The sequence below is a fragment of the Astatotilapia calliptera genome, chromosome 8 (genome assembly GCF_964374335.1).
Source record: "Astatotilapia calliptera chromosome 8, fAstCal68.1, whole genome shotgun sequence".
In the NCBI taxonomy this organism is placed as follows: domain Eukaryota; kingdom Metazoa; phylum Chordata; class Actinopteri; order Cichliformes; family Cichlidae; genus Astatotilapia; species Astatotilapia calliptera.
The window spans coordinates 14,364,660-14,386,689 of record NC_137429.1 but is presented as its reverse complement, the minus strand read 5'-3'; the positions used below and the strand labels follow the sequence as shown (position 1 = coordinate 14,386,689).

The 22,030-nt window shown below is 40.0% G+C and overlaps 1 protein-coding gene across 2 annotated transcripts in view; it reads right to left on the bottom strand.

Moving 5' to 3' along the window:
- plce1 (phospholipase C, epsilon 1) overlaps nucleotides 1-21,632 on the bottom strand; it is a 78,812-nt gene extending 57,180 nt beyond the window's left edge. For both annotated transcript variants that reach the window (XM_080305483.1, XM_080305484.1), the window contains exons 1-6: nucleotides 21,449-21,632; nucleotides 13,299-13,384; nucleotides 9,254-9,417; nucleotides 7,784-8,438; nucleotides 7,218-7,634; nucleotides 6,914-7,123 (exon numbers count right to left, since the gene is read on the bottom strand). In XM_080305483.1, coding sequence (XP_080161609.1) covers nucleotides 6,914-7,123; nucleotides 7,218-7,634; nucleotides 7,784-8,392 — 1,236 coding nt within the window. In that variant the 5' untranslated portion in view covers nucleotides 8,393-8,438; nucleotides 9,254-9,417; nucleotides 13,299-13,384; nucleotides 21,449-21,632. The remainder of the gene's footprint in view (nucleotides 1-6,913; nucleotides 7,124-7,217; nucleotides 7,635-7,783; nucleotides 8,439-9,253; nucleotides 9,418-13,298; nucleotides 13,385-21,448) is intronic.
- Nucleotides 21,633-22,030: the final 398 nt, after the last annotated feature.

Genomic DNA, 22,030 nt, shown 5'->3' with positions numbered 1-22,030 from the left:
ATAGATTACTATGTTTGTTCACAGGTATCACCATCTCACACTGCAAGCCAGAGATTCTGACATCCATTCAAAATGATCCTCGCAAAGTGAAAGTTTTTCACATATACAGCACTTTTTTTTTGTTTTTTTCTATTATAAATGTACCATTCTGTGCAAATATGCATAGAATGAAAGAAAACAATACCAGGTCTCTGACCCTAAGGATAAAATGAACCAGTCTATTTACAGAAACAATTATCGGAGAAAAAAAAAAAATCAACGCAAGCTGAGCTTATGTCAACATCTGTCATTAAACAGAGGTCTAAAACCGGATATTTTCTGGACGTTTTAAGCGAGCACTAATTGGTAACCAAGATGTAGAGACATATACAGAAGTAATTATCCGAGCTCTCACATAAGCCATCTTTCACATGGATATTTAACTAGTAAAGGTTTAAAGGGAACACGGCACTCAACAGAGCAAACATGAAGAAGTTTAACAGGAGCTGCCATATGCCAAAGGCTGCACTCTTATTGCACGGGTCAGCGCAGTTATATTTGCACACCAGAAATAATCAGCTGTAATTTAGCACTGCAAGTCAGCCTGACATTAGCCACAGCCTTGAGGATGGTTATCAAATTTGTTCCAGAGATGTAATGAAAAGAAAAAAAATGTTCACTCATATACGGAGCACTCAGACTTGCTTTGAGACAAGGTTCATTTTTTTATACAAAAAAAAAAAAAAAAAAGTTAGGTAGAATGCAAAAAAACTAACTGCACAGACTGAGATTAAACTTTTAGCATAAACATGTTACACATTAACTTCTTCAGTCTGGGGAGTACTGAGGGCTATCTTCAGGTTCATACTTTCTTTTCAAACTGAATGTAAATTGAATGAAACTGAAGCGTGTGTGTATAGTTCTTATTACCACCAATGACAAAAGGAGAGAAAAACAGGGAAAATGGTGTAATGAGAGCTGAGGTCACTCTATTAATCGACCCACGCAGGAAATGACATGCGTGTTCAAGGATTGTTGTTTTTGTGAATCAAACTTGACTGCAACCGATTTTGGTAGACCGCCTTTTAAACTGAGCTTTCTTAGCAACTGCAACAGCTACAACAATGCGCACACAGTACAAGGAGCCAGGATGGATGTGACACCTTGTGTGTTTTAAAATCTAAGTATTTTATATGTTTGAGTCTGAACAATTGTGAGCTGCTGTGCGTTTGTGTATTTTTACAGTGTTTTAACTTTACAGCCCAAAAAATGTCAAGGCCAAACCAAGTATTGAAAAAACAAAAGCAAATTATTATTCCTACGGTTTATTGGAAGTGAATTCTCTGCCAAATATTTATTAGAGAAGGGGTGTCAAACATAAGGCCTGGGGGCCAGAATTGGCCTGGCAAAGACTCCAATCTGGTCCACTGGACAGTTTTGGAAAATATGAAGGAGGGGATACATTTTTGGACTTTTAACTTTATTTTTATAGGTTTTTCAGCTTTTCCTGCTGATAAAGACCTCACTCACAGACATCCATACCAAACCAGAGTAATTAAGCAATAGATAAACAACTTAATGACAGAAAGGTTCCCATTTTCTACTGTATACTGTGAAAAAATTCAGTTAAAATTTTATTTTTTTATAAATATGGGACAGTGTGGGCAGTGAGCTACCAGAACTTGATCGTAATTTTACATTTGGTATATAGAAAAACTGAGACATGCTGTTGAAATTGCACTACTTCATCCTATATTAAGATATTTCGGGGATTAAATGTGTAGTTAAATCTCTTAAAATTGACTGAAAGTGCAGTTTCACTCGTCTGATCTATTTAAGATCAAAGTGGGCTGTATGTGGCCCTAGTAGCCAGATATTTTGTATTTTTAGCACCCGATTTAACAAAAAAAAAATATAGATATATGTTAAAAGCAGAAAAATGAAGGAGTTAAAGAGCAGATCTATGAGTCAGTTCACTTGTTGAGACACTCAAGATGTTTGAAGAGTAATAGTTTCTAAAAATCAATTCTTCCTTTTCTTTCAGCTGCTCCCTTAAGAGATTGCTACAGCAGATTATCTGTCTCCATCTCCCCCACTCTCTCTAACATCCTCCTCAGTCACACCAACCCTCTCCAGTTCCTCCTTCACTGCATATCCATGAATCTTCTCTGTGGTCTGTGTGGCAGCTCTATCTTCAACATCTTTTGTGCAATATATTCGCTACCCCTCTGCACACGTCCAAACCGTCACCCTTGCCTCTCTAACTTTGCACTAAACCTGAACTGTCTCTCTGAAATACTAATTTTTAACCCTGGTCACTCCCAATGAAGATTTCGGCATCTACAGCTCGGCCTTCTGTCTTTTTGTCAGAGCCACTGTGTTCAAATCATACATCATAGCAGGTCTCAGCCTTCCCTTTCACTCTTGCCACTATCCTTATGTCACAAATCACCCCGGACACTCTTCTCCACCCATTCCACCCTGCCTGCTCTCTCTTCATTATCGCTCTTGTGCACTGTCTGTCGCTTTGGATGACTGACCCCAGGTAATAATGTGGGATCCAAAGAAAAGGAAATAACCATGAAAAAGAAAGTTTGAAATCTAAACTTTAATCTGCTGTAAATAGCCAATGCTTAAAATGCTCTAAACATTAGTTATTTTCATAGGCTAGAGCATTTCAAAGCCTTCTGTTGGCTGCGTCAACAGTAAACACCTGAAAATAATCTGCTTCCTTGACAAAATTCTGTCACCACATGTAAGACTCCAGTGTGTGTGCTGCTAACAGTGAGGTGAAACTACTTAATTCACTTTGAAGAAGTCTTTGAGCACATTATGGACTTCTGTATAATGTTGCACCTATGATTTACAGCCCTGACTTGTTCTTCAGCAAACCATAAAGTGAGGCTCATTGATATTCTCATAGAGTTACATGTTTTTCTATTAAACTGCTTATCCACATGGGGTTGCAGCTAGAAGGGGGTCAAGGGGTGGACTTTAATCCAGCTGATGTTGGGAGAGATGTTGAGCACACACTATAGTGTTAAAGGTTGTTCTCCAAACCAAAATCATGGAAAAAAATATTACTTTTTAGAGATGCAGCATAAAAAGGGAACGTGACTAACAACACATCACATTATCATGATTACATAAGTGAGCTGATTACATTTTAATGACAGCCTCCTGTTAGCAGCTGATCCATGGTACTGAATTTAAAGATGCCTTGTTCAGCAAGGATCAGTGACAGCAGTTTTTGATAGACAGCACAAGGCATTTAAAATCTATTTTCCCACCACAGATATTCCTGGAAATGGAAACATATTGGCTGTAGATCTACTTATGACAAGACACACTGAGGAAATAGGAAAGCACAGAACATCCCCAGAGAGAACAATGTATTCATGCTCCTAAAAACTACTTGCATCCTCAGTAATGGGTAGAAGATATATTTATAAGCATCCATCTCCCAGCCCTATAACCACTTAGCCCATACAGCTCATGTTAAAGGTTTTTAATGGTCACTTACCACTTTTCCTGACATCATTGCAATTTAATAAAGGGACTCAGCAGGGCTCTAATTGGTAGACTCCACAAAGGCAAACATAAAATGTTTCCTTCAGAGACCATTTGATCCTCATGCCAGGTACGTGTATGAGTGCTTTCACTCGCATAACATACTGAGACACTCCCCTTCCCCTTATGTTACACTTCCCTGATACTTTTGGCAATTTCATTTCCAAAGACTGAATCACGGAGAGCATGAACACAGTTCAACAGGAAGATTGCCAATTATAGTTAAACTCTGATAAGGATTTTTGCATTTTATAAAGAAATTGGGATGCGGAGGAACCTTTTTTGAAAAATAAAGGTGCAAAACCACTAGACATAGTAGCTGCAGTATGATCCTAAAGAGCTCCGTTTGGTTTTGAGGGCTGTATTTAGGCAAGTGCACAAATGCAGATGTCAGAAAAGCAAACTCTGAGCAGAGAAATAATAGTTTAAGATCTTAAATATTTTATAACATATATGTACAGCTTGTACTGCAAGTAGTTTAGGCCACAGTTTATAGTCATGACAATGCATAGTTTGCTTAGGCTCATTAATTACAGCACATAAAAACATTCAGGTTCACAGCTTTGTCTTGGGTTAATAGCTGTTTTGACTTCCTCTTCCCACCACCACCATGAGGTTTCTCACTTTTCTTCCATAGTAAATTTTCCTCTTTTTCCACTGTTAAAGTTTCATCTTCTCCTTCTCTTTCTCTCCAACCCAACTCTCCTTTACTCTCTTTCGCTGCCCTGCTCCTGTCCCTCCTTCACATAATCCTGTGTTCTTTGGCTTGCTTGATTAGCTGAGGCAATAAACACACGAACCCACAGGATACCTCCAGAAAACTCCTCAACATGATTACTGCAGAGTCAGGAGGAACACCACATGCAGGAGGCCCACGCGCTATAAAGTCTGATTTGCTTAGAGGTGTGTTTGTGTGCACGGGGGCTTGGCACCATAGCGGACCGTAAATGTTTGAGGGTTTGCGTCAACAAATTTGTGCGAATCTTGTTAAAAATTATGCAATCACTTAAAATGCCCGCAACATTATGACCGGCTACCTGAAAGAAACACACTGTTGTATAATAAAAAGCCTGTTGTGACTATCTGCTGTGTATCAGCCAGTAAGTAAGCAGAAAATTCATGATTTGGGGATCCTTGCATCTATGTCTCGCTGTATAATTTGGTAAATGGATGCGTTCCTTCTCTAATTCTTTTATGATCTTGATGACAACTTATTCCTCGGTGCTTAGTGTTGTCAGAGTTTCTCTCTTGACCCTTCACTGGAGGAACTCAGCTGGTGTTTTGACAAGGGAACTGCTGGCAGCTCCCCAGTTTTCAATAGGCTCATTATTAAAGCAGCTCTCCGTAGACTACCTAAGCCATAATTCTGCAACCACAAAGGATTCATAAAAACTCTTTGGCAAAAGTCAGAAACCACGCTGCAGCACGCACATGAGTGGAACTATGTGTGTTTTAATGGCATCAGTGCATAAGCGCCCGCCACACGTGAGAAACTTTAGACAGTATTTGGCTCTGTTGAGGGAAAAAAAGGAAGGAAAAAAAATCTAAATTAGGCGCACACGTATAACAATGCACATTTCAAAATTCTATCGTAAAAATGTAACACATTAAAAAAAAATTTAAAAATCACATGCAGATACACACTCATGTTCCTGCACGGGCACGCCTGCAGCTTCAGGATCTGATTTGAATTAAGCGATCTAAATGGTGGCGAGAGTTCTGGTTATCACATTCATTAGATGCAAACTAAACCCCAGCCCCTAAAACCTTTCTTTTCCACTTAACTAGGAATCATAATATCTGAAGTGACACTGCTGAAATTCTGGCCATTCAGTCTTGTGCAATTTAGTGGTTGCACTGTATCGTTCAGTCTCCATGTGTTTCAAGTTTTTACAGGAAAAGGAGGAATAAGATAACAAAAAACAACAGGAAAGCATGTGTAATGCTGCTGATTCTCAGTCCCTACAAAATATGTGCACCTCTAAGGCTGGAAAGCATGGCTTATTTATCTACAGAAACTACTGCCAGCTAGTTTTCGCCGTTTTCCCTGCAAAGGTTGCTAAAGTTGAACAGCTCCTGCGAGAGGTTTTTATGTGTGTAAAACACTCTCTTGCTTGGAAACTTGATTTTTTTTTTAAAAACAAAAAAACAGTAGTGTGTCCTGGATCGCTCTTTCGCTTTCTCTCTCTCTGTTGGGCTCAGTCTCCTTTCCTTCATCTTCCACCACTTTCTAACTGTCTCACCACGTCTTGCTCGCTCGCCCTCTCTCCAATTTCCATGCCTGTAACTTTAACGCAGATGCCAATCCTGCTCAGTCCATTTAAACTCACACACACACACACACACACACACACACACACACACACACACACACACACACACACACACAGAAGGCTCAGTCATTCAGTCTGTCAGTAATAAGGGGAGCAGAACCAACAGAGAATAAATCATTTTTCCGCAGTAGGGGCCTACCCCGAACAAAAGAGCCAGTGTGTGCGCGCTTTGCCGTGTGTTTTAGAGTATGTCTCTGTTAGTCTATTTACATATTCCTTGAAAAAATCTTTCATCTTTCATATTTTGCAGGCAGCAATTTCAATGCAAACAGAAAAAAAAACAAACACCAAGAAACCAAGAACAATTTTTCCTCCGATGAAACAATCAATCATAAACACTCTTGTGCCACGACAGCTATTAAGTGTTAAGATTTGTTTTTTTTGTTTTATTCCCCACGGTAGCTGAGTTTGAAAAGCAAACCACACATAAACCCACAAAGCATAGATGCACCATCATTGGTCCAGTGGATCAATGATGGAATAGATTTCTGCAGATTTATATGTAGGTTTATACTTTTAGCAAAATGTGGAGGGCTTGAATAAGATAGAGCTTTGCAATGTGGTCTCTGCTCTGTGCGAGTGAGGACCTGATCAGTCCCAGCGGTGCGAAAAGGCAGCAGTGCAGAGAACAAGACAAGAACAGACGTGCAAAAGCTGCCCGGGGTTTTGGGTGGCCTTCATGGTCCAGTTAATTAGCTTGCCTATGTGACAACAATATATTGGACACCAATATATCACGCTCTGCTACTAGAGACTGAACAGCACATTTGCTGAACGCGTAAAAAAAAAAAAGCAATCTTAATAACCCTAGGCTTAGACCAATTATTTAAAAGAACGGCTGGTAGCAAAGCTGTGTCTGAAATCCCTTTAGGGTGCACTGCTACAGTTATGTCTTAATGGAAGCATTTTAACAGTAGCGTGGGTGTGAAAGATAAACAACCCATGACAGGATAAATACAGAGCACTGTTGTCCTCGAACAGCTTTAACAGCAATGCCTTCTTCCATTATCTGCATGTATTCACTCTCTTACCTGATGTAGTTTAAGTCCAGCAAAGCGCAGCATCTCTTTGCATCTTCTGAAGTCTTCTCCCATGCCCCGCTTTACGGTTAGCCATGTATCCTCCTTACTGGGAGTCCAACATCTGTAGTGAACAACCACGGCCCAGACATCTTCTGAGATGAGTCCCGACGGCAGTGTCCTGACAATCGCTCTGGTGCCAGTACACACCGACTTGGTCACCTTATGGAAAAGAGAGGCAGTTGAGATTACTTCTAAAAAACACTGATTAATTAATTGATTAAAAATGATGATGTTAATCAATTTAAACACATGCCTTCTGATTATTCTTGCAGAACCGCCTCACCAGGACAGTTGAGCGCTCTTTACGATTCCGAATAAAATCATTATCCACATTATCCGAATGTGCTTCTACTTCTCCCTCATCACTGCTGTGATCCTGGCTGCAGTCCCTCGTCTCTTCTGTAGGTAACCTTTCATTGTGAACAGGGGTCGACAACATGGTTTCAAGAGAAGACCTTCGAAGGAAAAGTTTCTCCAAAGAGCATTTGTTAACCCGGGGCCTTCGGTTGAGCCTCTCTAAACTTGAGTACCCATCTTTGAGGCAGTGCAGATGGATGTGGCCGTTTTGGTGACGCTTGCGGTGGACGGGAAGAGGAGAACTAGATGGAGATGATGTCAAAGAGCTCGGTTCGCTTGAGGAACTGCCCTGGGATGAGAGGTAGGGCGATGTCTAGAAGCATATAACAAGAGAACAAAACACAGCAGTGTCTTGAGTGAGCTATTACATGGAGTAAAGCTTTACATTTATGGGACAGTGAGGGTTGCTTTGCTTATCTTAAAAATGCTATAAAACAGGGTTAGCACCATTTGCTTAATTACCTTGTGGAAAGCCAGCATAGACACAGGGAGGCTGCCGCGGCGGATGTGTCTGTATTTGGGGCCAGAGGGCCTGCAGCTGAGGCAAGGACTGTGAACAGGGCTGGAGCCAAGGCTTGGACTGGACCTAGAGCTGTGGCAACAGTAGGTGTTCGCATTGGTATAAGGGCTAGACTGGGTACAGGAGCAGTGGGTGCTGCCAGTTCTGTTAGTGCCTGCATCCACGCTGTCTCCAGTGGTATCCAGCTGGCTCAGAGATTCCTCTGAACCTTTCCTAAGTACTGGAATCATTTCTTCAAGTTTCTTGCCAGTGGAGAGCTCTGGATAAGGTTTCTCTTTAGTGCTTATGACTTCTGAGCTGTAATCGGGGCACTCATATTTTTTGTCCAAAACAGCGCCTTCCCCACTGTCACACGATGGCTTCCTACACAAGGGGAGAGAAGGGCCGCTCGACTGTTTTGATTGACACATTTGGTCAGCGTCTCGCCACACTTCCTGCCCATTATTTGCATGTTTGGCTCCTCTGCTGGGTCTGCTCCCAGCGGACAGAGGCGAAGCAGACTTTGCCAGTACCGCGGGCCCAGCCTGTGTCTGGGTTCCTTCAGTGGCCATCACGTCTGCCTGCGGTGTCCTGCTTTGTCCTTTTGTCTCCCTGCGGCTTGGAAAAGAAGAAACACTTTACTGATGATGACAGAATGTAGAAGAAATGCTGAAGCTGGTTTCTGGTTCGGTTTGGTTTTAAGTTTTTTTTTTCTGAAAGTGGTTACACCTCTGTTAGAGCTGTAAGGATAAGTGGATTTGACGGACAACTATTCGGATGGTTTACAATTCCTGTTTTTCCTGTATCTTTGCATTTTGCACTCTTCACAGATCAAAACAATCAAAACAAGACATCTACAGGAATTATTACAACCACTACTGCTCACAAATTCCTGAAATCCTATAGAGAAAATCTGCAATAGAAGTCAAACAAATTCCTGTAAAACCTCTGAGATTCTTTGGAACCTTCCAATGTAATTCGTGATTCAGTAAGTCACGAAGTAACCGAAAGAGCAGAAAGAGGAAATGAAATTTGCTGGGGTCATAAAATAATTCACGTCATAAATTATTTGAAGTTATGGCTTTTTCATGTTTACCAACTCAGCTGCTTTAGATAAACAGTATTACCAAGCCCAGATCAAGACAGATAGCTTGTGCTTTAGCCACAATAACCCGCTTGTTTACATAATATTTATGTTGCATCAATTATGTCGTCATTAATCTTTAATCACAAAGATCAATTCTATTTTAAAGCATGCGTTGCATTAAGCCCACACCTCATTTTTATGCTCCACCATAGGCACAGGCCTTTGCTGTAGGAAATGATAGCTTCAGCTTCTGCTGACCTCTTGAGTGACTAAGACGCCACATCAGTGCTGAGCGTGCTCTGTGTATGAGTGTTGTGGAAACAGAAGCTTGTACAGCTGTACAAACCAGCAGATAGAGAAGCCAGCAGATAGGTGACCCTGGAGGACTCAGGAATTTCCTTGATAATACGGTCGCCGCCACAGCTTACAAGGCCACGTGTGTCCCTGTGGGTGCGGGGTCTGTCTCAACCTGGACGCGTATCTGCGACATAACTAACCACTCTTTAGGCCCTGGGATTGAGAAACAATGAGAACACAGACACATAAAAAAAGGAGTTAATATTGTCAACTTTTATGCCATTAAAACACATTCAGATAAGACAAGTTTGGACAGCTAGCAAGGTTAAAACAAATAGAAGCAAAGGATAAGGAGTCAAACCAAAACTGAAAAACATATCATCAGCAAATCCAAGTTAAGGCAGTTTTTAGAGTTTTCTTCTGTGTCTCTTTTCTTCATCACATCAGCTTTAAGAACTAAATTAGTAAAGTAAATGACTACAACCCTAAATCTGAAAAAGTTCTGATGTAGTCTCTCTCTAAATTTCGACAACAGAACAGTTTTAAACTTCGCTTCAGTCCTTTTTAAATGAGCTTTGTCCCAGAGAACCAGTGGCTTCTGGGTATCATGCTCACATGTGGCTTCCTCTCTGCGGGACCGAGCTTTAACCTGCATTTGTTGTTGGCATGGTGAACTGTGCTCCCAGGCAATAGTTTCTTGAAAGTGTTCCTGAAACCATGCAGTGATTTCCACGAGACAATCATGCCTGTTTTTACTGCAGTGCCACCGGAGGGCCTGAAGATCGCAGGCATCAAATACCGATTTTCACCCTTGCTCCTTGCGCACAGAGATTTCTCCAGTTTGTACGATTATATCATGCACTGCACTTGATGAGATGTTCAAAGTCTTCACAATTTTATATTAAAGAACGTTATTCTGAAACTGTGATGAACTTCTGCTCATCTTTACTTCTGAAACTGTGCCTCTCTAACACACCTATCATTTTATATCCAATTATGTTAACAATCTGTTGCCAATTAACCAAATTAGTTGTAAAATGTTCCCCCAGCTGTTTCTTCTTAGTACCACTTACTATTCCAGCCTTCTGTTGCTCCCATCCCAACTTTTTTGAGACATGCTGATCCCATCAAACACAAAATAATAATAAATTTATAAGATCTGATAAATTTTCAGTGTTCTATTGTGAATTTGAAAAAATGGGTTTGCGAAATATACAAATTGTTGCATTACGGTTTTGCATGGATTTCTAACTTTGTTGAAACTCTGGTTGTACAAACAGCATGAACTGTGGGAAGACTCATTTTACACTCATCAACCCAGCTGAAGCAATGGCAATAAAACAGTTTATCTTCATCTCTTAAGGTATAGCACTTGTGCAATGTGCTCATGCACATAGTTGTGTTCATGAACAATTCATTTTATGGCTAGCAATAATCACAAAACATTGTTCAATAAATCAGGACTCTTGGATCTCTCTAAAGTGACATAAAGAAAAATTGATTTCACTTTTTTTGCTAGCACAGTTGCAATAAAGTGAGAACATTTATGAACCATGTTACTATGAAATATATCCTTAACAGATATAGTCAACCACAACATGTACACATACTAATTGTGTGGTGTATGGTATCGTCATGGTGGCCAGCAGTGAATAAATCCAAAAACTAGCGTCCAAAGCCTCACAATTAGAGTGACCACAGCCCTTTATTCCCTGCCAAAATGTGTGGGCCTCAGCAGGAATGTGGGACCGACACAGAGAGGGTGGACCAGCAAGACATTTAGAGTGTGAGTTTGCGGGAGAGAAAAAGGACTACTGATACAAACACATATCAAGGTGAATGTGTTTCGTGTCTTTTCAAAGCTCCATGCTACTTTCAATCAAACAGAACTTTGGCTAAAGGGATGAAAAAGGACAAGTGCTCCATTCATAAGCTGCAGTGATATCTAACCACCATACCACAACTGCTGCTTTGCAGCTTAACAGTTGCTTTTTTGATCGGACTGATTTGATAACTGAATACAGGAAATCTTATAACCTTTAAAGAAGCCACAGTTACAGAAGGCACTGCTTGATTTTTCCTCGCTTTACTCAATACCAAACAGATTTCACACAAACGAAACAGACAGTGCACCAATGACACGGCATTACTCTTATCAGTGCTGCAGAGAACAGTTTAAAAGAATAAAAACTACCAGGATATGCCAAGACGCAGGATTCCCTAAATACAATTTTAAAATAAGTAGACTTTACAGTTTACATTTAGAGACAGATTTACTCAACAGGTAAAAATACCGTGTGAGCACAATCCTCAAATAGTGCTTAGAGGTGTGGTTAGTTTTTACAGATCATTTACAAAAGTTATTCTGTTTTCTAAACATGGGTACGGTCTGTTCATTTCAATATCAAGTGCAAAAATTAAGAAAAATTTATTTTTCCCTATAAACTATTCGAGCAATTTGCAGTAAAACACATAGTGCCCACATGCAATCTTGTCATTGTGCTCTCTTTGTAAATATCGACAGAACTTAAATATAAAAAACAAACATGCTTTATATAATATAATAATTTAATGAATCCTAGCAAATAATGTTAATATTGTGCTTATTAATCGAAACTCCAACACATGGACACAAACTGCCTGGAGCAGTCTTCGACATTTGCTCTACTGACATGGCGATGAGATGAGACAAATTTTCACCTCACTTGTGTAATATTTTCCAGAAAAGCCTCAGCTACTGTATGTTTAGGCTAAGAAAATCCAATTCAACCCCCAGGAGCTGATATTACTATCACTAGCAGCAAGTTGTCATGGTACTAGATACGATTATTTTTATTACTTTGACAAAGATCGTTATGGCAGTCTGCGCCAATGAGAATCTCTCGAACCTATATGCGTCACAGTTAACCAACTGGTTTAACCAGACACATCAAAAGTTTATAAAATGTGCAACATTAGTCACCTGCCAGAGTAGTTCCCGCTACAGTATCTGTTGTAACGTGGTCACTCCTGCTAGATATGAACTCAAATGAAATGTTTCACATTGCATTTTCTAAATAATGACTACAAAAAGTGTTAATTATAACACAATATTACTAAATATTCCTGCAAACCTGTGTGTGCCTGCCTCTATTCACAACTGCTCTAAATCCCTAATCAAGTTTTGCCTGTATGATGTGTAGAGCACCTGCTATTGAACTTGGGTGTGGTTTAACAAACTCTACAGCAAGTCATGACAATGACAGTAATCAAAACAACACAAAAAAAATGAAAAATGGAAGAGCGGAGAAATTAAATATGCAGAAGACATCTTCAAAAATATAGAAAGCACTAGTATCATAAATAGAAACCACGTGTTCATCATCTGCTGCTTAATGTAAGTGTATGAACAAACTGTCTTATATCTAAACTGTGACACATGTTAGGGCATGAACCTGTCCAAATATGTGTCATGAGGGCAGTGCTGGGATAACACTTCGATTACTCAAGGCAAAAACCTGCACGCTGTAGCTTTAAATCCTGAGCCATGTGCATGATAGACAGCTGTTGTTGCCATCAAATCACTCTGAAATTAGCAACAGGATAGCATTTCCACACAGCGGTTGCTTAAAATGGATCTGTGTGCAAACAAAGTGAGATTTGGCATTCAACTCATGACTTATACAACAACTAAATTGTTCCTATGCGTTCAAGAAAGGTGAGATTTACAGACTAGAAATGGCTGTTAAACAGACAAAATCTCCGCAGAAAGTGAGGGTAAAAAAACAACCGTGCACTCAAACACACACATAAACACGCACTGTTTAAAGTAGCTCTCGTTATCAACTGAACTGTGACCCTGGCTGGGAGAGTAAATGGCTCATCCAGCCTAAATCTCAGCCTAGAGCTAAAAGCGCAGACACACCCGCGCTGGAAATCAGGTCACATACTGTGACAAGTGCACTGACCAAGAAAGCACTCAATCACTTCTACTTCACTTGTTATTAAAATATTTTCCAGCAATCCTCATACCAAGCTTCTCATTTAACTTAAAAAAAGAAGAAAAAAGCTAAGATTACAGCATTTGATTGGAATTATAATGAGGCAATACTTACATTTAAAGTTAGATACGTGGCTCTGGGTGCTTTCTGCGTTCTAATTCTCCCGATTTACCAGGTGATTCAGGATTCCCGCTTGCTGTCTATCGGAAAGAGACAGAGACAGAGGCCAGATCAATGCAAGAGAGCAAGTGTGTGAGTGTTAAACAGAGCGAGAGTGTAACAACAAATGACATTAGGGATGGCCTTTAAACACCAAGTTCAGCAGCTAATCAAAAATGTTTTCTTGAGTCTGAGCATGGTTCCCAGAAGTTTTGCTTTCACATCCAAGTGAATGACACAATGTAAAAGCTGGCAGCGGCACAGTTTCCTCATTGTGAAATATTTGTGAATGGCTTCTTCTGTCAAGAGGTGTGCACTATATGTCAGTGTTTTGTTTTGGTTTTTTTTTTTTCTTTTTTTTTTGGGGGGGGGGGGGGGGGGGATAAATGATGATCACTTCTTATCTCTAAAGTGAAACTACTTCTATGCCTACAGTATATTCGTTAGGACATTAATCTTTGTAGAATAAAAAACAAAGTGGGCCTGTTTCTCAACCTAAAGTCACATCCTGAAGTTTTCTTAGTGCCATAAGGCTCCCAGAAACCAATACCGAATATTTACAGTTTTAGACATGATGACAAACAATAAAGTAAAAAGTTCAACAATTGAATGAACTCTTGCAGTTATTGAAAGCTCGCATTTGTTAACACGACCCAAGGAAAACTTGTGAACATCAACCACAACAGTGCAAAGGCTGAAGGTTTCTTTCTATATACAACTCTATCCAATAGGATTCATTATTTCCCATGCTGCAATAAAGTGCAACACATGGTGATGAAAGCAAAAGGGTATGATCTCAGCACCTCTGAAAGTCCTGAAAAAAAAACAAACTGGTCTAATCACAGTCAGATGGTTGACAAAGAGCTGAGTATGTGTTTTTATGTGCGTTGGCTGTTCCCTCGTTTATCTCAACAGTCTGGCTTACAAAGCGGAGCGCATGAAATATCGAGTAATTGTCAAAAACACAGCCACGGATAGCTTTTGCTTATCAATCAACTTAAAATTAAAAATTTAGTCAATAGAAAAAAAAAATTTAAGTAGACTCTGGCACAGAGTTTAACAGTTGCACACGATTTGTAGATATTTAGCAGCTGGATTTTCCCAACCCAGTCTTCCACAACAGCTTTTCGGAATTTAGCCTCTTCTTCTGTGTCTTTGTAGAATCCCAAACAGACTCGTTTCATGTTGAGATCAGCGCTCTGTTTTGGCCATGACATCCATCACAGGACTCCTTCCTATTGCTGTCACTAAAATGGTTCTGTAGATCTTAACATTACTAGATATATCAAAAAAATAGTATGTCTCTAGTCCACATTATTCTGTAAACTTATCTGGAACATTGATACATAGTACTAAAGATTTTTTTTTCCCACGTGGTACAAAATTGAGACCCATTTACTTTAAAAAATGAAGTTAAAAAATTTATTATTGTATCACCATTTTAAAGGCACTTCTCATATCAACCAGTCAAAGGAGACCTATTATTCTTCTCCTTACTTTCTGGCATATCCATTCATCTATCCATATATATGAGTATGAAATTCTTTGAAAGTTTTAGGTTGTTCTCCTTTCTAAACATGGCCTTGTGCGACGTCAGTTTGAGTGAAAATCTTAAATATGACAGACAAGTTTGTCTGCCAACCAGCTGGTCAAACCTTCTGCCTGCAAAGCAAATCCAATCAGAACAAATGCTGGCCATAGGAGTGCGTGACCTTGAAGGTAGCTAAAGCAGCTTATTTCGGGCACTAGATGAGGGACTACAACTTAAGCACACAAGGATTATTTTGAACTGCAAGTTATACAAAGCTACTTTCATACTCGGAACATATGTGTTGAAGACAGAAGCAGTTAAACAGGTTTGGTATTATTAAATGAAATGTGAAATACATTTCCTTGAGATCTAAAGTTACAGTCGATTAATGGCCAGATAAATTATTTAGAAAAAAGCCAATGGCCTGATATTGGATTCAGAGTTAGAAATATAATGACAATTGGACAGATTTTAGATTGAAGAAGTATGAATCATGTGTCACTATATACTGCTATGTTAGCTTAATGCCATAATTGAAATTTGACATTTCAAAGTAAGCAACTTTCTTAACTGAAGACATTCCACCTATCAAAATTGTGGATTTGAACACTAATGCTCCTTTTGTGTAACAACTCTTTGTTTCATACATATTAAACAAAAGGAGCTGCAATTTAGCTAAATGAGTTTGTCTCAGGAGGTAGAACAGCCTCTGAATCTCTGGCCTCAATCACTCTATGTGAATCCCCTCAAGAGGGGGCTTGAGTGTTGCATAAAAGCCTTTTTTTTTTTTTTTTTTGTAATTTTCATTCAGGAGGGATTATTTCACAACTCATCCACACGATGACTCACAGCCCAGGATGTGATTAGATTCACCCTTAAATGGAGCACAGGAATGCAAATGCCAATCAGTGAGGTAGAAAGTCACAGAGTGGGTAGTGGTTTACAAAAAAAAAAAGAAGAAAAAAAGCTCTTTACACTTGATTACTACTATACGATTACTTTTTAAACAAACTTTAATATTGCTTAGTAATTGGGAAAAGGACAATCAGAGAAAATGGAACTGAAGAAGTTTGAACATAAAACGAGATCTACATTCAAACAGACCTGAAATGCCACTTATCCTCCTGAGCCTCTAAAATACTCTGCTAAATACTGCCCAGGGAGGTTTAACATTGGATCTTTAGCATTCCAACAGCACAAAGAGTAGACCAAGGAGAGAAGGAATCCCCTCCTCTGTTGTGCAGGGCGGGGGGTGGTCGCAGAAAAAAAGAAAAAGGATGTCACAAGAGTACAAAAGGATGACGCATCACCCAACTGTACACAGTAAAAATCCAGGTTTCAAGCAGATTATTTCTTTAGTCACAAATACCTCGCTGATGCCAAGAGAACTGTAAAGAAAAAGAACAAGAAACACAAGGTTGAGGTGCCATAATGGGAAAGTTAAAAAGAGTCTTCTGGAAACCAACAGAATCATGAAATCACTTACTTTTGAAGAACTCAGGACATACTTTAGACTATATAAGTTCAAGCAAATGTTTAATAATGATGTGGAGCTGTGCTGGAAATTCAAACTGTGCTATACAGCCAAGTGCAAGATCCAGTAACAGAAACTCCTCCTGCAGTTTGCACTCTTTGGGACAAAGAACACCCCTCCTTCTCTCTAACATGGGGCTGGAGAAGAAAAGATGCATCATATGACTACAGCGAATACAATAGAATCACATTCCTTAAAGGTTTTCACAGTTGAAAAATGAAAGAAGAAAAGAAGGTTGGAGTTGGTGGGAAGATTTAAAAAATAATATGCATTTCACAATGTAACAGAAACCACATCTGACAAATAAAGAATGAATGTTTCTATTTACAACATGTGCAAGGCATCTTTATTTGTGGGTCGGTTTTTTTGTTGTTGTGGGGGTTTTCTTTGCATTTTGGGCAGAGAAGTACTGATCTGGCTCAAGAAATAGGCATTCATCCATAAGATGACGTGGTTCCGGTTCCACCCCGAAAAAGGTTGTGTTACAACCATGCTAATGCCCGAAGGTAATCAAAAGAAAAATCTTCTGTAGTGCTTCTGCTGCTAAAACATTATGATATTACACAATTTTATCTTTAAAAAATGTAAAGAAATGGAACTGACCTATACCAGGCAGGCAGAACTTGGCCAAATTTGGAGCAGAAATTTGAAATTGATTTCCACTTGGCCTGTAAATAACAATACACTGCAGTTTATTCATAACCAGAATAACAGGATACGATCTCCCTTCATTACAGTAATTCAAGGCGTGTATCAACAATCATTCAAATCAACTACTGTTAAACATTTGGGACCTAAAATGAATCACAGTCCAGATTCTGATGGTTGTTTATATAACAAGAGCGCAGGTTATGGTTACGATGACTTTAATGAGCGAAAGTGGGAAGGTTTCGGATTCATCCGAAGAGGAAACCTACGTACACCGAATCCGTCATGAACAATCAAAGCTAAAGAACGGAATTTCTTTGATTCTTTAAGATTGGACTAAAACCCATCCACCAGATCAGCTTATAAACAAGCAGACAAGTGCTTGAGAAACAGGAATATGAATTGGATTATGGATTAAAGTGTGAACCTTCCCGTCATTAAAATATATTGCTGTCAAATTGACCTAGATAGTGCCCAAAGAGCGGAACAGAAATTCAAGTCTGTAGTCTTTTGCAGGTTAATTTTAATTTTACAGTGACTCCGTCTGTCAGTAAGCAAGTGGCTGGTTTCACTGAGAACAGAACAGACTTTTCATGCAAAGGATCTGGAGAACATATGGCTTTGATTAGAGGGCAGGGCAGAGAGAGACGCCAGTGGAAACTGCAGAAAGAGAAAGAGGTGCTGTGTGAGTGCATGTGTGTGCATATATCTGGTTGTGTGTCCAACGGTTAGCGGGCTGCTTCCAAGAGTGTTGTCACGGTGGATGAGCCTACGCACACTAGTGTAGATGTGGCGTGAGCGTGTGCTCGTAAACAATGGCACAATAAAAGATGACTCAGAAGTGGGATTGCTTTGTAAATATGTGTGTGTTTTTGCGCGCGTGTATCAGCAGCAACACAAAGAGCGCTGTGGTGGCATGACAAATGTACCACCGTGGCCATACAGCGCTTTGCATATGCTACAAAACTTTCACTATAGCCTTGTGTTCTCTGTACAACAACATCAACGTGCTTCTGACTTAAAATCAAATGAACTTCATCTGTGAAGTCTCCTCCCTGTAATCTGCTTTTTTTTCTCCAAAGCACATAAAGTCTTTGGGAAAAGGCCAATAACTGTGTGAGAAAACATATGCTTTAGCTACAGCACCAGTCAGGATCTCTGTAAAGTATTTATTCTGTGCAGATAATTAGTTAATTCCCAGTTGTTGTCAAGACAAGCCCAAATCAAGGTAAGTTCAAACCTGACAATCTGAGTTAATGGAAAACTGGTTTAACACTCAGACCTGTTGCATAGAATCTGGACTGGTTGTATTGGTTTCACTAGACAAGACCGAACAAATGACATAAGCTTAGTGACACATCGAATAAAGCAGCGTTTACAAATCTTCAGCCCCATGGTTGAGCTCAACATTTTGAGGACTGTGAGCCTCATCATCCAGTGGCCCAGCCCTACTGGCACACAGCAAGCATTAATAGTCCGGTATGGCATTTGTGAGTTTGGCGTAGTGACACATGGAGCTGGAGTTTCTCCACCAAGAGCAGATATCTGAATCAGACATTGGTCTCATTCTGATTCAAATAGTGAGATCAGACATGGGTTATATGGGACAGATCGATTTTATTCCAATCTGTGTTTAACATGCAAGTGGTGCACTGGTTTGGAGGCGTTTCACGTCTGCTATGCCAGCACCTTTTGTCTGCATTAGAGGTGGAACGATCGACCGGCCAGGGACCGGAGTCGGCTGTTTTCCAATGTTCTTGGCCCGGACCGGTCGACCGGCTGGTCAGCCTCACGTATGCCCCATTACAAGCTGGTCTATTTCATGCAGCATACACATGCTTTATACACTGGCCCCAGCTGTTTGTGCGTATTTCACTGAAATAACTCTGCATGGTGATGGTTTGTAGAGGCAAGAGAGTGATTTCCCAGCAAAAGACAAGCAAGGAAAGTGTTTGTAAGTAACCCAATGTGCAGCATAAGTCATAGACACTCATTTACACTTTATCAGTACTGGACTGGACCCCTTTTTTGGCTTCAGAATTGACTTAATTCTTCATAGCACAGATTCAGGATGGTGCAGGAAACATTCCTGCAAGATTGTGGTCCATATTGACATGATAACGTCACCCATTTGCTGCAGAATTGTTAGTTCGACATCTGTGATGACAAGCTCTCGTTCCACAATATCACAAAGGTGCTCTTTTGGACTGAGATCTGGTGACAGTGAAGGCCATTTCAGTACAGTGAACTCACTGTCTTCTCCAAGAAACCAGTTTGAGATGATTTGAGCTTTCAAGTCATGTAATGTGTTATCCTGGTGGAAGCAGCCATTAGAAGGGATGGACATGAACAGCAAAAATATTCAGGTAGGCTGCAGAGTTTAAATGTGGCAAAAACACATCCCCGCACTTCTACACCACCCCCGGTAGTCTGAACTGTTGATACAAGGTAGGATGGATTGATACGTTCATGTCATGTACACCAAATTCTGGCCTTACCATCTGAATGTAGCAGCAGAAATCAAAACTAATCACACCCGGCAACGTTTTCCCAATCATCCATTGTCCAGTTTCGATGAGCCTGTGTGATTTCTTGTACTTAGCTGACAGGAGTAGCATCTGGTGTTGTCTTCCGCTTCTGTAGCCCATCTGCCTCAATGTTTAGCATGTTGAGCAATCAGTGACGTTTTTCTGCATACTTTGGCTGTAAGGAGGGGTTATTTGAGTTACTGCTGCCTCCCTGTCAGGTCAAGGCAGTCTGGTCATTCCATTCTCCTTTGACCTCTGACATCAACAAGGAATTTTTGCTCAGAGAATTGCCACTCCATGGATGTTTTCTCTTTTTTAGACCATTCTCTGTAAATCCTAGAGATGGTTGTGCGGAGAAATCCCAGTAGATCCCCTTTTTATAAAATACTCAGATCAATAACCATCATTCTCATGATTCATTATACTTTCAGCAGGTTGCCTTGACAATGTTTACAGGCCTAATTGCACAGAGTCTCTGCTATGTGATTGACTGATAAGTAATTTGCACTAAGGGGCAGTTGAACAGGTGCACATACTAATGATGATATGTTGAAAAACAAAAACTGGTCCAGTGGTCCTTCCTCACATGTAGCAATCCAGAGTAAATAGTTTGCCTCAGACACCGCACCACATGCTTTAGGTGAAGGAGCAACCTGGAATGCAAGCATGCATGGACACACCAGACACATCTGCAGGATCAAACAGACTTTGCACTTAGGAAAGTAGAAGGTTAAAGACCAGCTAATATCAGGTCTGACTGAGTCAGGCAAGGATCTCTGTACTTTACTTCCTCTGTACATGCCTGAGTTTATGGATGGGAGGATGCACAAGTAAACACCAGTTTTTTAAAAACAAGTCCAACCAGACCATTCTTGTCTCTCTCAGATTTCTATCTCAAGACACCATGTTCCCCAACTCCAGTCATGTGCCATGATGTGATGACGAAACACACAAACTGGGTGGAACTTAAATAAATATACAAAAACAAACCATATTAATGTGGGAAGAGGAAAAAGTTGTATTTGTAAAATAAACCATCCCCTCTTTACGAACGCTGTGACGTTCAGTTCTGTCAATATCCATCTCGTTCAATTTCATGGTGATTTTTTTTCCTCTGGCCAGAAAAAGATCTACTTACTAGCTCAAAAACACCACACACTACTGATGTAGAAGTATGTATCTCACTATATGCTTGCATTTCTCACTGTGGCATGTTGTGTGCACTATTATCCTTATATATCCTTGCATATTTATTTATTTTCAAATGTATGTGTGTCCTTCCTGTTTCTCGTTCATTTGAATGCGGAACAGATTCACCTGAAGCAGCATCACATGCAACTGAGGTTGAGGTCGCTTTTGCCTAGGGGTGTCTGGGGGTGGGGGTGTAAACAGTGACCTCACCTGTCATACTCAAAAATAACACACGTGAGAGGACACACACCTCAAGTAAAAGATCAATAATAATAATAATAATAATAATAATAATAATAATAATAATAATACATTAAAAAACACAAAGCTAACTTTAGATATAAATAAGTTATCCATACAAAACACTGCAGATTAAAGCACACGTGCTGCTTCTACTCGTTAGAAGCCAGTAGAAGCCCATTTTTAACACAGAAAGGTGAAACAATGTCAGCCTACATTCATTTCTAGCACTCGGTTCAAACAATGCAACAAGTTTTATTAACGGGCTTATTTGGGTACATGCTGAACTCCTGGCCATCAGTTTGGGAACCACGGATGCTACGAGCCAACTTTACAAACAAGCCGCGCGCCCTCAACCAAAACACTCACCATAGGTTACCTAAACTCAACGTGAGTTGACTGTTTGAGGACACCGTGACACAAACTTACTTACCAGCCGTGTCAGATCCACTCAGCATCCACCTAAACGCCGCACGAAGACATGTACGGCGCACTTTGTGCAAAGTTTTCGGTGACCGACTCGCTTCACAACTCTCGCCGATACAGTTGATGGAGCAGCTCGTGCTGCGGTGGGAAAAACCGCTTTCTGCTGTGCTGCATTCAGTGGCCCTCGGAATACTGCACTCCAAATGCATGCGCAACACTAAGACAGGGATATCAAACTCATTTTACATAGTGGGCTAAATACAGCCCACTTTGATGCTAAGTGGGCTGGATGTTAAGTGGAAGTCTCTCATTGTAAAAAAGTTTAATTACACATTTAATCCTTAGATATCTTAATATAATAAAACGTGTAATTTCAACAGGACATCTCTACTTGATAAACAAAAGCTGCTGTAGAAAATTAAAGACATCTGGCAGTATGACTCTTTGTGTAAAACTATATAAAACTTATTTAGTTATTGAGTTATAAAATAGAAAGTATTTGTTAATTCACTAAAATATAACAACATACATTTCTATTGTAAGTGGAAAAAAGAGGAACTTTACTGTCATTTCTTTTTCTTTCTTCTTC